The sequence below is a fragment of the Ziziphus jujuba genome, chromosome 5, assembly GCF_031755915.1.
Source record: "Ziziphus jujuba cultivar Dongzao chromosome 5, ASM3175591v1".
Classification (NCBI taxonomy): domain Eukaryota; kingdom Viridiplantae; phylum Streptophyta; class Magnoliopsida; order Rosales; family Rhamnaceae; genus Ziziphus; species Ziziphus jujuba.
The window spans coordinates 25928475-25943111 of NC_083383.1; the positions used below are offsets into that span (position 1 = coordinate 25928475).

Here is a 14637-nt window from a genome sequence, read left to right on the forward strand (position 1 = left end):
ACTTATATTTATTTATATATTTTGTAAACGTTATAAACTATCTAAATTTAAATATATTATAAATATCGTAAATATATATATATATATAAAGGTAATCTAGATAAGAATACGAGAATAAAAATACTAAATTTTTTAAAAGAGTAGTTATTCTTTTAATAAGAGATTATTTTATTTTATTTTAAATAACCATTTTTTATTTAAAAATATAACAAATATAAAAAAATAATATTCTAAAATAGCTATTCTATTTATATATCCATTCCGGATACCAAAAACTCTAAGTTTTTTTTTTTTTCCACTATTTAACAAAAAGGAACAATTTTATAGGCTTCAAAATTTTACAATTCAAAGTAGTTTTAGTATTGTATAAGTAAGAATGATTAAACCATATATGTAGCCGCATGTTAAACTACTATAAACATATTGCATGAAATTTTATAACTTTTAGGTCTCAATTAGTTAAGTTATGCACCTATGCAAGGGGATATATGGGTTTCTTTATTACCAAATATATATATATATATATATATATTTAAATGGGTTTCTTTCTTTTTTTTTGCTGTTTGCTTAAACTAATTTTGCATATTAAACGCTAAAAACTAAACCTGTAGTATCACCAAACAAAAATAGGCTTTTACGATGGTTGTAACTTTGTCTTTATCGATGAACTCTTTAATGTTCATCTTCGAAAACACATGAAAGAAAAATCAACACGAACATTGAGACCATCGAAGATGATTTTGAATAGTCACGAATGGCGTTAAAGAAAAGCTTTGTCTTTTACAGTTATAAAATACATGATGAATTTCTAACACCAAAAAAATAATCCTTCAAAGAATAAACTTAGTACATGTAAATTTTATGTATAAATCATGGATAAACTTTACGTATAAAAATAATAGTTAATGTTTTTTTTTTTTTTTGGGGGAAGTTAAATATTTTTTTAATATTAAAATGATATAAATGGAATGTGATCCAACTTTTAATGATTTAAATTTTGGAGAGAAATGGTAATTAAAGTTAAAGATTATTAAAGTGATATAAATATGATGATGATTTATCTTTTAAATGTTTAATCTTTTGGAAGATGTGTTAATTCTTTGTTTTGTTATTTTTTTATTATAAAGTATTGAAAACAAATGCATCTATTTTTTATATCCAAAATTTACCAAACAAAAGATGAGTGAGGATTTAATGTTTGATTTGAAAGCAAAGTGACTGTTTTCCTAGAAAATGATGATGAATCCAACTCAAAAAATAAATAAATAAATAAAGTAATTTTAGGATTTAATTGTAGTTAAACAAAATAAATTTCCATTAAGTAAAAGAAGAAGAGATCCTAATAAAACTGGGCAGCAGCAGCAAAAGGCAAATGAACCGACCCCAATATTCTCTCTCTCTCTCTACTTTCTAGCTTCACCTTCTGTTAGAAGAAATTTTTTTTTTTTTTTTTCTGAAAACAAAAAGGTTGAAAAAAGCTTAAATATTTTCGCTGTCTTTACCTCTGTCACTCTTCCTCTGCGCCTGTCACTTTCTCTCTGTTTTTTTCTTTCCAGTAGCCGCCATTAGCCAGTCATTCTGCAGCAGCTTCGCTTCCTAACAGTCTTTACTTTTTCCATTTATATATACAGAGATAGATATATTATATATACGCTGCAAGAAACTAGCAAGAACGCAGAGTATTATTGTACAAAGTAATCCTTATACTTTGTACTTCATTTTCCTTATTCCCTCACTCTACAATTTACTCAAAATCTCTTTCACTGCCTACTCTTCATTTATTGCTTGCCCTGCTCTGCATTTTCTTTACTCTTTCCCACTTTCTCTGCAGAACCCAAAAAAAAAAAAAAAAAAGGGTTGAGTTTGTAGGTTATTTAAAAAAAAAAAAAAAAAAAAACAGCATTTTTTGGATTCCTATTTTCTCTTTGTTTTCATTTCTTTTCACTGTTTGATTGAAAGTTTCTTCCTTTTTTTTAATTTTTCTTCTCTACAGATTTCTTTGCAAAAAAAACCATTTTGTTCGATCAGAAAACTTCCCATGGCTGAAAAAGAACAAGATCATAAATCATCCTACACTTCCCAGGTACTAAAGAAAACTAAAAATAACAACAATAATAATAATTACTCTCCTTGCCTTTTTCTTTCATTTTGTTGACTTTCTATCCATTTTCCATGAAACTCTGTTTTTTCTTCCTCTGTTTTTCTCTGTATCTTTTCGTTTTCCAGGTAGTAGAAGAGCTGAGAGAGCTATGGAGCATGGCTTTACCCATAACAGCAATGAACGTCCTGGTGTTCGTCCGAGCTGTAGTGTCAGTCCTATTCCTCGGCCGACTAGGAAGCCTAGAGCTCGCCGGAGGAGCACTTTCCCTCGGCTTCACCAACATTACAGGCTACTCTGTTCTAATGGGTTTAGCTTCAGGTCTCGAACCCGTATGTAGCCAAGCCTACGGTAGCAAAAACTGGGACCTACTCTTCCTCTCCCTCCAGCGTATGATCCTCATACTCTTCATAGCAATCATACCCATCAGTCTACTCTGGCTGAACCTCGAGAACATCATGGTCTTCATGGGTCAAGACAGAGCAATCACATCAATGGCCGCGACTTACTGTATCTATTCCCTCCCAGACCTTTTCACAAACACATTATTGCAGCCCCTGAAGGTTTTTCTTAGGTCACAGAAGGTGACCAAACCGATGATGTACTGCACGCTAGTGGCGGTGTTATTCCACGTGCCGCTGAATCTGGGCCTGGTGGTGGTAATGGGTTTGGGGGTTCGTGGGGTTGCAATGGCTTCGGTGCTCACGAATTTGAACATGGTGGGGTTGATGGCAGGGTACGTATGGTGGTGGTGGGGATCAGGTGGAGGAGGGGGAGGATCATCATCATCATCACCATCATCATCACAATCATCGTTATGGAAATGTTCCATGATGGCGATGATGGTGAAATGGAGGGGTGGGATTGGAGATGTGTGTGGTGGGTTGGGCCCACTAATGAGATTGGCTGTCCCAAGCTGTTTGGCGATATGTTTGGAATGGTGGTGGTATGAGATAGTGACGGTGTTGGCTGGGTACTTGCCGAATCCTACGCTGTCTGTGGCCGCCACTGGGATTCTTATACAGACCACTAGCATGATGTATACTGTCCCTTTGGCTCTCTCCGCCTGTGTCTCTACCAGGGTATGTATGTTCCTTACGTTTTTTGGCCTTTTCCTTTTAAAGCCTTTTTATTATTATTATTATTATTATTATTTTAACTCTCTTCCTACTTTTTTGTTTTTGTTTTCTTTTGTGCTTTTTGTTGCCAAAATGATTATAAAAAGTTTAAAAAAAAAAAAAATCCTCAGGGTCATATCAAGTAATTGTGAAAGATTGGGAGGATAATATAGATTGAGAAAATTTTAAATATGTGGTTTTCTTTGGTTTTCCATGTTTCTTTCTTCTCACTAGAGAATCATTTGCTTTTTCTTTGGGGGACGAGGGAAGTTGTTAGGCTAATTTGATAATCTAGTCAGAGCCCTTGTTTCAAATTTTTGTTGTTTCTTCATATCTCATGTCCCTATTGAACCATTGTTTTTGTTTCTGAATAGTCGCTTTTCATATATATATGTATATATATTCTTTGTAAAAGATGGAAAATTTAAGGATACTCTGCTGAGACAGTTATAACCCATCTTTCAAATATATTGCTTTTCAAGCAAAGAATCATTTTTTATTGTTCATAATGCTTCTTTTTCGTGTTTTCTGTCTCTTGGTAAAAGATGGATAATTTAGGCTAATTTGTTGAGCCCTTACTTTGCAATTAGCTGTCTCAAAAGCAAAGTTCTTGTGAAAAAAGCAGGGAAACGTAGATTTAAAACAGTAGTACACTTTTTCATGATTTTGGATTAAAAAAATGTTAAAGAATCATAAAAATTCTCTTCTTTTCTTTTTTCATGGTCAAAGACTCAAAATGTTACATTTAGAAGTTACAAATCCAAATATTTTATGTATATAGGGTATATATTGTCTATTTCTAGGTTTCGGTGTGCTTAGGGTTGAATTGCCACTTTCACAACATATTTGTCATGAAAGTTTCCTTTCAAAAGCATTTTGATCACAAAGTGCAATAATAGTGATATATCTTATGAAAGCATCAATGAATCTTTTGATAGTGGTAGCATTAGCATTGGACATCTCATATACAGAAAAGAGAATAGTGCAGATTCTCACTCAAAATAAAGAAATAAATAAAAAAGTTGCAAACTTTTTCTTATAAAATTTTATAACAAGAATGATTTAGCATGCTTGATTTGGTTTCTAAACAATCACACATTTTGTGTGGTGGAGAATCCAATTTTTTGCTAGCTAGCTGGAGGAGAGTTTTCTTTACAAAAATCATCAAATAAAGATATTCCAGATTTGCATACCCAATTTTTTTTTTTTTTTTAAATTTTTCTTTCTTGCAAATGCAAAAAGAACTAAAAGGAAATTTTGGTGGGTTGGACAATATAAATTTGGATAAATGTTTTCACTTAGAAGGACCCAGATAGGTCAGATATATTATAATGTGAAACGACAAAAAATCAGTGTAGGACAAACAAAGCACTCATTTTTTAACCTAATTTTTCTTCAATGAGTGTGTGGCATATATGCAGCTGTGTGCCAACAGAGAACGATGTGAACCCAGAAGGGCATTTCCACATACTCTCAATTTCATGGGTCCCCAATTTTCTAATATCTGCAAAAGAGTTTATTCATTCTTCATTACTTGCATTAACGTATGGTGGGTGTATTTTGGGAAAAAAGCGTTATATGAGATTGGTACACGTGCGTGGTGTTGTAACATATCTTTCATATTCGAACTCTTAGCAATTAGTATATAAGACGCATGTGCTTTATTTTGACAATATAAATTCCTTTCATAATCGAACTCTCAACAATTCTTTCATAATCGAACTCTCAACAATTAGTATATAAGATCTATATGCTTTATTTTGATGTTATAAATTACTATTGATTGTTCGGAAATTATATGAATGATATGACGTTACCATTATATGTGCAGGTTGGAAATGAGCTGGGAGCTGGCAAGCCATATAGAGCCAAGCTAGCAGCCATGGTTGCTTTAGGATGTGCTTTCTTGATTGGCTTCATCAATGTGACATGGACGGTGATCCTTAGAGAAAGATGGGCAGGTTTGTTCACAAAAGATGATATGGTGAAGACATTGGTTGCGTCAGTTATGCCAATCATGGGGCTATGTGAGCTTGGCAATTGTCCACAAACCACTGGCTGCGGGATCCTACGTGGCACAGCTCGGCCTGCTGTGGGTGCCCGTATAAACTTAGGGTCATTTTACTTCGTGGGCACCCCAGTAGCGGTTGGGCTAGCATTTTGGCTCAAGGTTGGTTTTGGTGGGTTGTGGTTTGGTCTATTGTCTGCTCAGGTTGCTTGTGCTGTGTCTATTCTCTATGTTGTGCTTGTCCGTACGGATTGGGAAGCTGAGGCAATGAAAGCTAGGAAGCTCACTGGTGTAGAAATGGCTTCCGTATGCAATGGAGAGAGGGAGGATGTGAAAGATGAAGATGAAGAAAGCAAAAGCCTTTTGACCAACGGAAATGATATTTAGTAGGAACAGTATGGGACTTTTTTGGACAGAATAGAAAGTTGTGAGAAGGAAGTGAACCTCTTGTTTCAATTGGGGGCTTTATTGTTTTGTTTTGTTTATTCTGTTGGTGGTGTTGCTTTTGATGGAAGAGGCTGACTCATAATGCTTAGAATTTTGTGTTTTAGAGTGATGGGTTGGTGTTTATTTTTATGGGCATGATAAAAAAATGTGTTTCACTTTTTTTGGAGGCAAGGGATAGTGTTGGTCCCTATGCAAAATGTAACATATTTTTAAGAAGAATGCCCTACATTTTGGTTCTGTTAGAAAAGTGGCTTTGTTGTTTTGTGATTTCATATATTTAAAAAGGTCTCGGAAAACTCCAAAAAATGAAAAAAGTTTGGTGTAGCTTTGGAGTGTGTATATATATATATATATATGCAATAGTTAGATTTATACCACAATGCTTTACAGAAAGCAACTAGTTATGTTGGTTACTATTATGAACAAGTATATGAATATCATTTACTTGCAAACAATTACTTCAGTACATTGAATTCAGATATTCTGTCTCACATTCTATTCCTTTTTATGTATTATTTCTTTTATCTTTTCAACGCATGTAGTTATGAATATTGGTGAGATAGAAAATGAGACATGGAACGTGATATTCTATGATTGATTAGACAATGCCATCAACGATTATAAAATTTTTTGGAAGAAATCCCAAAAGAAGAAATTGGTCTCTTTCCCTTGAATGCTACAACACACCAATACATTAAAGATGGACTTCTGATACAGGTTTCACAAACTACTTCTGTTTTAATTCCCTGAACAATGTAGAACCTTTCAATTTCTACCCCACATTTCCAAAACATTTGCACAAATTGCAGTTACCATTCTCAACTTCAATTTTCGGTTTTGTCTCTGTACTTGGTTTTTTTTTTTTTTTTAAAAAAATTTCCACCATTAATAAGCTCTCCCACTAAAATGTAGAGATTATTTGCTGTCTTCTTTTTCTCCTTCCTCTAATGGAGTTTGACATTGCTTGTAAAGCAAAGTATCCAAAAATGGGCCAGAAGATAACAATGGTGATAAATGTCAAGCTGGGTCAATTGATGCGAACGATGATGGGGACCAAGTGGGGGCAAGGATGGCTTGATAGGCCCAAAGTAAAGTGTCCTAGTCAAGTGAACTACAGACAATTATGGGTCCCATACCATATCTTAACAACTATTTCACTTACTTTCGATGCATTCTTTTAATAAAAAGGACTTCTTTTGGCTACACAACATTTATTTTGCATTTTTCAGTTTAGATATTTTGAGTAGTGTAAAATTTGAAAATAGTCACAAAAATTTTGATAGAAAGTGATGCTTAGTCAGTAAGATGTGACAAATTTCTAATGCAGTCATCATTATGTGTGATAAGTTCCATTGCCTTTTGTGTTGGGCTATTTGTTGCTAACATAGTCAGCAAAATATTTGAATTGCTGATGCTCTCGAAATAGAAAATTAGGTTGGAAATTTATTAAAAAGATTAATCTTAGCTTATAATTTGATTTTGGAGAATTTGGAGAACTTCAAGTTGGAAGTCCAAGTCGTATTCAATACTAATGGGAGCCTTACAAAGAAGACTATAGAGTCAAATTTTAGGTCAAGGATAATGAACTAGAGCCATTTAAGTTAATATCAGCAGCAAATGGGAAGATGACCGACCAATTGAATTGTAAGTGACCTAGGTCAACATGTTCTTAGCCGTAATGGTCATTTTCTTAACATGCATGTTTTGGTAAATATTAATCAAGCTCACATAAGATCGATTTAATAATTTTAACATCAAATTTTTTTTTATTAACTTTTGAATTGTTTTAAAGATTATGATTTAAAGATCAATTAATAACCTAAAATAAATTTAATAACATATTAAAATCCTATTAAAAAAGGTAAATTCTGGCAAAATTCAATAAATCATAAATACATTTTTTAAATTTTAACTTTTGAAATGATTTTGGTTAATAAAATAAAGTTCTAATGATGAAATTATCAGATGATCTGATGTGAACTTGGTTATCATTTTTATATTAGGATTAATGCATTTACCATCAAAACTTTTCTTTTTAGTCATTGGATCAATTTAAAATATTTAAATTTTAAATTTTAAAATAATTCAAAATTGATAAATAAGATTCTTAATGATTTTTGAAAAAAACAGTGTTGACATTAGAAAATATATATATATATATATATACACATGTTTCACAAATTGGAAATTTAAACTCTATTCTTTGTCATAGAAAAGATTGGTTTTACTAATGGACGATTCCCATGGAGTATGTGCTTTCTAATTTGGAATGGTGGAATATATATTCTAACTAGTATTTTTTTCTTTTTAATGAGAATCCAACTAGCATAACTTAATGTATCTACATAGTGTTAATTTGATTCCGCATTATCAAATGACTAAATCAAAGTTATATACAAAGTATTTATTATATACATGCATAAAGCACTCAAGTCCAATGGCAACTTGTTAATTGCAGCACCAAATGAGTTTTCTATTGGATCATGTTTGGTGAAAGTACTTGCACATTGCATCTTTTTTTTTTTTTTTTTGGGCCAAGAAGTACATCGCACCTACTTGTTTGCCGACGATCATTACCTTATTTTTAAAAAATGAAATGATTAAGATCACCAAATTAATATTGGAGCATGACATCCTATTATATATCAAAATGTATATAAATATCATTATAACCTCAACTCGTGTTAACAAGTTATAACTCAATTTTTTTATTTTTTATTTTTGGTTTACCCATTTAGCTAGTTTATGTTGTCACATCATGTAAACTTAATATAAATATATTAAGATTTAATTCACAAAGTTTCAAAGTGAATTATAAAAGAATAATACTATAGACATCATTTAATATACTAACATATTTATCAATAGCACACACAATAGCACACACAATTTGATTGGTTTATATTTAATAATATTTATTTATTATTTGGTTGTTTATCTATTTTTATATTATAATAATATCTTGACCAATCAAATCAAACAGTAACATATGTACTTTTAACAAATATTATTCATTGTAAAATTGAGTTAAACTGTGGTTACAATAGGGTATAAGGTATTTCATAATTTCCACACTGGTAGTGGGAGCATAGCGAACTTGGGATTTGGGCGATGTCGGCTCAATTGCTGAAGAAAGTTCTCAAAGAACAACAGATTTGTTACAACATTTCAATACTAAATATTATAATAGTTAACTGCTGATAAATTAATATGGGTTAAAACATATGGATAAATGAATTTAATAAAAAAATTATCGTATAAATCCGTAACTAAAATTTGATAAAGAAATTTGTTTACTCTATTATTGTTCATTTGAGAGCACTTAATCTTGTAAGAATTATTATTTATTATTATTATTTGGAAAGAATCTTGTAAGAATTAAGTTAGAAATTATTAAGGATCAAATATAACATCAAAATTGAAATATGATAACGTATAGGACCAGTCTGGCAATATAAGTCACATGAGACAGTTTTGCGGAGCCCATTTGTAACCAATCTACAGTCTTCCATTCATTTACAAAAAAATCTAAAATGTTCCATGGGAAGGAAGCTCTTCTATATAATTATTTGATACATACTTCTAAATATGGAAACCAGTAAAACGTGAAAAAAAAAATTACTTGGAGCAACATTTAATTCATTAAATTATTTTCAAAATGATTATGTTTTCATACAAATGAAAATGAAAGGGTGTATTGAATTAAGCCAAATTTTCAAACTATAATGAATAATTAGCGATAATGATAATTTATTATATTCCATATATCTTCATGTTGCAAATGGATGATTACTTCTAAATCAGGATTAGTTCAGAAGCAAAAATATCATTGTATAAGATATCTTTTTTGGCATAGCAAGTTAATTAATCATCCCTCAAACTATAAAAGAGACAACAGAGAAAGAGAAGCTAATAAGTTGTTTGGCATTCCAATAGACAATGTAAAATATGAAATCAAACTGTTGAAGGAAATGTTGTGTTATATACAATGCAAGAAAGCCACAGCAAGACAATATATCAAATAAAACCTCTAAACCTAGTTCATTTTTTGGCTCAATTTTGTATTTAAATTTTTTGTAGCATGGGTAACCTATAATCCTATATTAGTTTACACAAATAAATAATTTCAAAAATTACTCTTATGGTTTTAAACATTCATAATTTTATAAATAGAGTTCATGTCAAATGTTATGGCTTTTATTATCAATAGATCTTAATCAATATGATTGCAAGTTCTCTGTAAACAACCTAACAAAAAGGTTTTACCTCACAAAAGGTTTTACTTAGTTTCTAAACAAGAAAAATGAGAAATGTCATCAGTAATTACCGTCACCAACCTATACAGTCTCATATTTACATAACTCGTTTTTATTTATTTATTTGAAAGTGAAAAACATGATAATTATGAGTAATTAATTAATTCCCTTTTTTTGTCCTAAAAAAAAAAATTCATTTTTTTCCATTCCTGCCTCGCTTTCTCTTTCTCTCTCATTGCAGAACACCATTACGAATTCAAATTCGAAGGGTTTGCTGAAATTAAAAGAATAAAAAATAAAAATTCGAAGGGTTTGCTGAAATTAAAAAAATAAAAAATAAAAATAAAATTTCATAGGGTTTGATTATTGTGATTTCGATTGAAAATGGCTAGAAATATGTGGAATGAATGGAAAAGTAATTTTTCCTATTGCTAAAACCCACTCAAACAGTCAAACGAGACAACCCAGTTCTTTGATGGACTATGGTAAAGTATTGGTTCTCCGCCGTATAGGATTTGAATGATAATAGAAAAAAACTAAAAAGCAGAAATAACAGCACAAATCCAAGGAGACATCCTGTGCAGATCCCTTTCCTCTTAAAAAAAAAAAAAAAAATAATAATAATAAATAAATCAAAATTTTTATTATGATTTTAGGTAATCCGGGCAAGCGAGCGATTTAAAGAATAGAGCTTTTCATTTAATTTTTTTTTTTTTAAAAAAACCCTTAATTTTTAATCATTTCATTTTATCAATACTTGTATAATTACCACAAGCTTAAATCAAATCGACCTACAATTCTACAGTTACCCCAAAAAAAAAAAAAAAAAAAAAGACAAATATGGGAACAACCTTTTTCGTAAATAATCCATCAATGCTTCCATTCTACAATTTCAACACACTAGTCAATTCCTAGACCTTTTTTTTTTTTTAACAAGTAAAGAGAGAGCGCAAACAAGAAAACAAATATAAATCTGTGAAAAACAATATTTATTTATTTATTTTTGGGGAGGCAGAGGACTATTTTGAAAAGGAAGAGATTGTAAATCTCTTTTAACTTCAATCCCCATCAACATTATCGGAGAAGATGATCTAGATAGAAAAAGGATACAGATCGACCCACAAAGGCAAAATCATTTAATTTTTATTTTTATGTTTAAAATTTGATTTGCCAAATAAATATACAATGTAAACTGCCATGTAGACCGGTGACAGTCAATACTGAACCACTGGTGATATATTTCAAGGAAATTACAGTCTGATGTAAGATAAAGTCTATCTTCTATCAGTCCTCATCCGTGTAAACAGGCCAGAATTGGACATCCATTGTCATTGTTCTCATGAGCCGAAACTTTAAGTTCATTTGCTTAGGGAAGGGTGATGGTCTGACGCTACGAGAGGTAAGTTCTGACAAAGCAACCAGAAGAATTTGCTTTGACACCGTTAAGTGAGGCTTTTTTGGCCATTGTTATAAATGCCCTGGCTAAACCTATCTCTAAATACAGTAGTGACTCTGTTAGAAAACAGCATGAGACAGAAAAACATGCCACATATTTCTTCTTTGAGGATATCTACCAATGCCAAACACTTCATTTCAAAGTATTTTCCTTGTAAAGAAGGAAAATCATTCCATTTGATGATTTGACGGGTCACCAGAGACTAAAAAGCATATAAGTATTGGGCGGTGCAACTATATTTAGGAAAATCTTAGACAGTTAAGTTGTTATGTGATCATGGCAATCTAGAAAAGAGCTGAGTACAATTTCCGAGAGAGGAAGAATAAAGCAGCTTATTCCAACAAAGTAGGTACATGCTCATAATTGCCAGATCAACATTTTTATATAGGGCTTAGACCATGTTTTCTTCAACCAAACTGTTTTCTCTATAAAGATTCAGGATACCATGTCAATTCACCTGCCATCTTATAAAAAATTACATAGTTAGTTTTACCCTATTGGTTCTCCATTTTCCCCACACTTGTTTACTATCATATGATTGAATACCCATAAGTTGGGCTCTTGTACATTTTAGGGAGACAAACTCTCATAAAAGAGACTCATCATTTTATAACTTTGATGATAAATAGAATCATTTCTTTCAAATAACAGTTTTGATATATAACCACACAGCAGAACTACTTGCATTATTGTGAAGACTCAAGGAAGTGATTTTGGTACGTCAATAAAGGCATAATGAAAAACTAATAACATGGTCCTCAAGTCGCCACACTTATGAGCATTCCAACAAGTAGCTATACATGCTACACTATAGCACAAGCACCATGGTATCTTTCATAAACTAACTTAACATGGCAATGTATCTCCTAACAATCAAAGATAGAACAATTCTGAAAGCACCTTTTCGCTTTCTTTTGTTGCATTTTGATCCTATCATATCTATGTTGTATTATTTACCATTTTTCTGCTAGTTGCTCACTTTTCATTGTCATTGACATCCCATCCATTCTATTTAAGTTTCATACCTTGTCAGTCTGAATATCTCAATATGTGAATCTGACGTTATATTATAATGATAATTCATAATCTCCACTACAAATTCTTAAAAGCAGGAAAATTCAATATTAATGAACTCATAACAAGAGGAAATTAGGTCTTGATGCAAACCTATCCATATGTTACAGCAGTAGAACAGTTGAATCTTCAACTAAATAGAAGTCATGCACCTGCCAGTGACCTCTGACTGCTGCTTTTAAAGCCATTCGATTTCTCTCTCCAACTTGCACCAACATTATGATCATCCTTATTTTCTGTTCTTCTAGAAGTTCTAAGCGAAACTCTTTCACTAGTCCTTCTGGAGTATTTTCCATCTGACCTTACTCTTTCAGGTTTTCTAATATGCCTCTCCCCATTTAAATGTTTTTCCCCCCTTCTTCCTCTATTACTCGCAACACCTTTTCGATAACCTTTCTCATTCTCATCCTCATCCCCAGTTTCAGCACCAGACACTTCTCTCGTACTAGCACCAACATCATGCTTATCCTGATTTCCTCTTCTTCTAGAAACTCTAGGTGAAACTTTTTCTCTAGTCTTTCTAATATGCCCTTCCCCATTTAAATCTTTTTCCCTTCTTCTTCTTCCTCTACCACTCGCAACACTTTTCTGATAATCTTTCTCATTCTCATCTTCATCCTCCATTTCAGCATCAGACAAAGATACTTCCTCTTCCTCCTCATCGTCTTCCTCTCCTTCACTTTTTCCTTCAGAACCGCCGCTCTGCTGCTTCACCTTTTGAGCACTACCACTTCCACCAGGAACACTTACAATTTTATTACTATCTTCTTTCACAGAATGCATAAGATGAATGTACTGATTTCTCATACTCATCAATGGATGACTTTCGACAAGCGAACCTCTCTTATAACCTTCCTTTAAAACCACAGTGTGGGTATCAATTTTGCTTGAAATATAGAATATACCTGGATGAGTAAGCAATGCTCTTTTGAACCTCGAACGGATCCCCAAACACTCTCCGAAGCCAAGAATAATGTCCTTCTCCGTCTTCTTGGGAATCAGAATATGCAGAAACTCATGCAAAACAGCAACAGCCCACTTGTCGGATTCATCAGACTTGGGCAAAAGATGAGCTGCATTCTCATATGGAGAAATGTACGGCAGTTTCTGCCATTCATCAATCCACTTCTTCACCTTCTTGTCGATCTCCAAACCTCCGGAAAACTGCACCGGAAACGCAATCGGCATTCCTTTTGCGTAGCCCGAATCCGCTTTCATCGTCTTCTTCTCAATAGCTGAAGTAGCCAATTCACCATTCCAACAAACTACCTCCAAAACCCGGGAATCCTCCGAATTCTTCACCCCGACTATCCTGAAATAGTCCGGGAACTCAGGCACAATGCTCCGCTCGTAATCTTGAGGAAGACCCAGATCCCATTTCAAGGTGTCGAGGAGAGACAAGGGTATTTTGTTCGCTCTGCAGAGCATCAAGAGCTTCAAAAGCCGATCGGCGACCTGCTGCTTGTAAGTCTGGCTCTGATACATCAGCTGCTCTTCAGAATCGAGGTCGAGGACACCGGCGGTGAGCCGGACGTGGGGATGGATCCCAATGCCGCCGGGCCGGAATTCCTCGAAAACCGAAGGGTATCTGCGGATGAAATCGATGGGGCGGGTGGGGATGCTGAGGGAGTGTCTGTTCTGGGTGATGATGGAGATTGGGAGGGATTTGGAGGGCTCTGATTTGATGAGATTCTTGATGTTGATGATGGGTTTGAGGTGCTTCTCCTTCTCGACGGCGTGGTCGAGGCCGCGATCTCGGACCCATTTGGTGGTTGTTGTTGTGGTGGTGGTGGTGGTGGCGGAATAGGAGTAGCTATGGCTGTGGATTTGGCGCTGAGAGTGTCGGGATGAACGGAAGATGAAATGGAAGGGTGACATAGAACTTGGCTGCCCTGTGAATTTTTGCGATTTGTGCAAGGGTTTTACAAAGGTTTTTGCGTTTGTCGCCCTTTTGGGCTTTTGGGCCAGAAAATAGACAACTAAACTCAAGATTTTGGCCTTTTTCCCTTTTCAATTTTTGTCAATTTTTATGGTTTATTATTATTATTATTATTATTTTAATATTTACAATAATTTTCTTTATTCGCTGTCTTGACCTCACTTTAATTTCTATTTTTTTTTTTAAAAAAAAAGTGGACTCTATTGTATTTAAATTTTATCAACAATATAGTTATTGATAA

The 14637-nt window shown here is 33.1% G+C and overlaps 2 protein-coding genes across 2 annotated transcripts; one reads left to right on the forward strand and one right to left on the reverse strand.

The window, feature by feature from the left end:
• The first annotated feature begins 1364 nt into the window (after positions 1-1364).
• LOC125423009 (protein DETOXIFICATION 54) lies at positions 1365-6147 on the forward strand. Its single transcript, XM_048475974.2, has 4 exons — positions 1365-1694; positions 1994-2083; positions 2227-3180; positions 5048-6147. Exons 2-4 carry the CDS (start codon positions 2039-2041, stop codon positions 5609-5611), a joined length of 1563 nt encoding a protein of 520 aa, XP_048331931.2. The 5' UTR covers positions 1365-1694; positions 1994-2038; the 3' UTR covers positions 5612-6147.
• A 6275-nt stretch (positions 6148-12422) lies between these two features.
• LOC125423008 (protein WHAT'S THIS FACTOR 9, mitochondrial) lies at positions 12423-14384 on the reverse strand. The gene has a single exon (XM_048475972.2). It carries the CDS (start codon positions 14333-14335, stop codon positions 12602-12604), a length of 1734 nt encoding a protein of 577 aa, XP_048331929.2. The 5' UTR covers positions 14336-14384; the 3' UTR covers positions 12423-12601.
• Between the last annotated feature and the right edge of the window lie 253 nt (positions 14385-14637).

Bases quoted from the DNA above. Each gene is read 5' to 3' on its own strand.
- LOC125423008 (XM_048475972.2), bottom strand. From the start codon at position 14,335: ATGTCACCCTTCCATTTCATCTTCCGTTCATCCCGACACTCTCAGCGC.
- LOC125423009 (XM_048475974.2), top strand. From the start codon at position 2,039: ATGGCTGAAAAAGAACAAGATCATAAATCATCCTACACTTCCCAG. The intron at 2,084-2,226 runs GTACTAAAGAAA...TTCGTTTTCCAG, and splicing joins AATCATCCTACACTTCCCAG to GTAGTAGAAGAGCTGAGAGA. The intron at 3,181-5,047 runs GTATGTATGTTC...TTATATGTGCAG, and splicing joins CCGCCTGTGTCTCTACCAGG to GTTGGAAATGAGCTGGGAGC.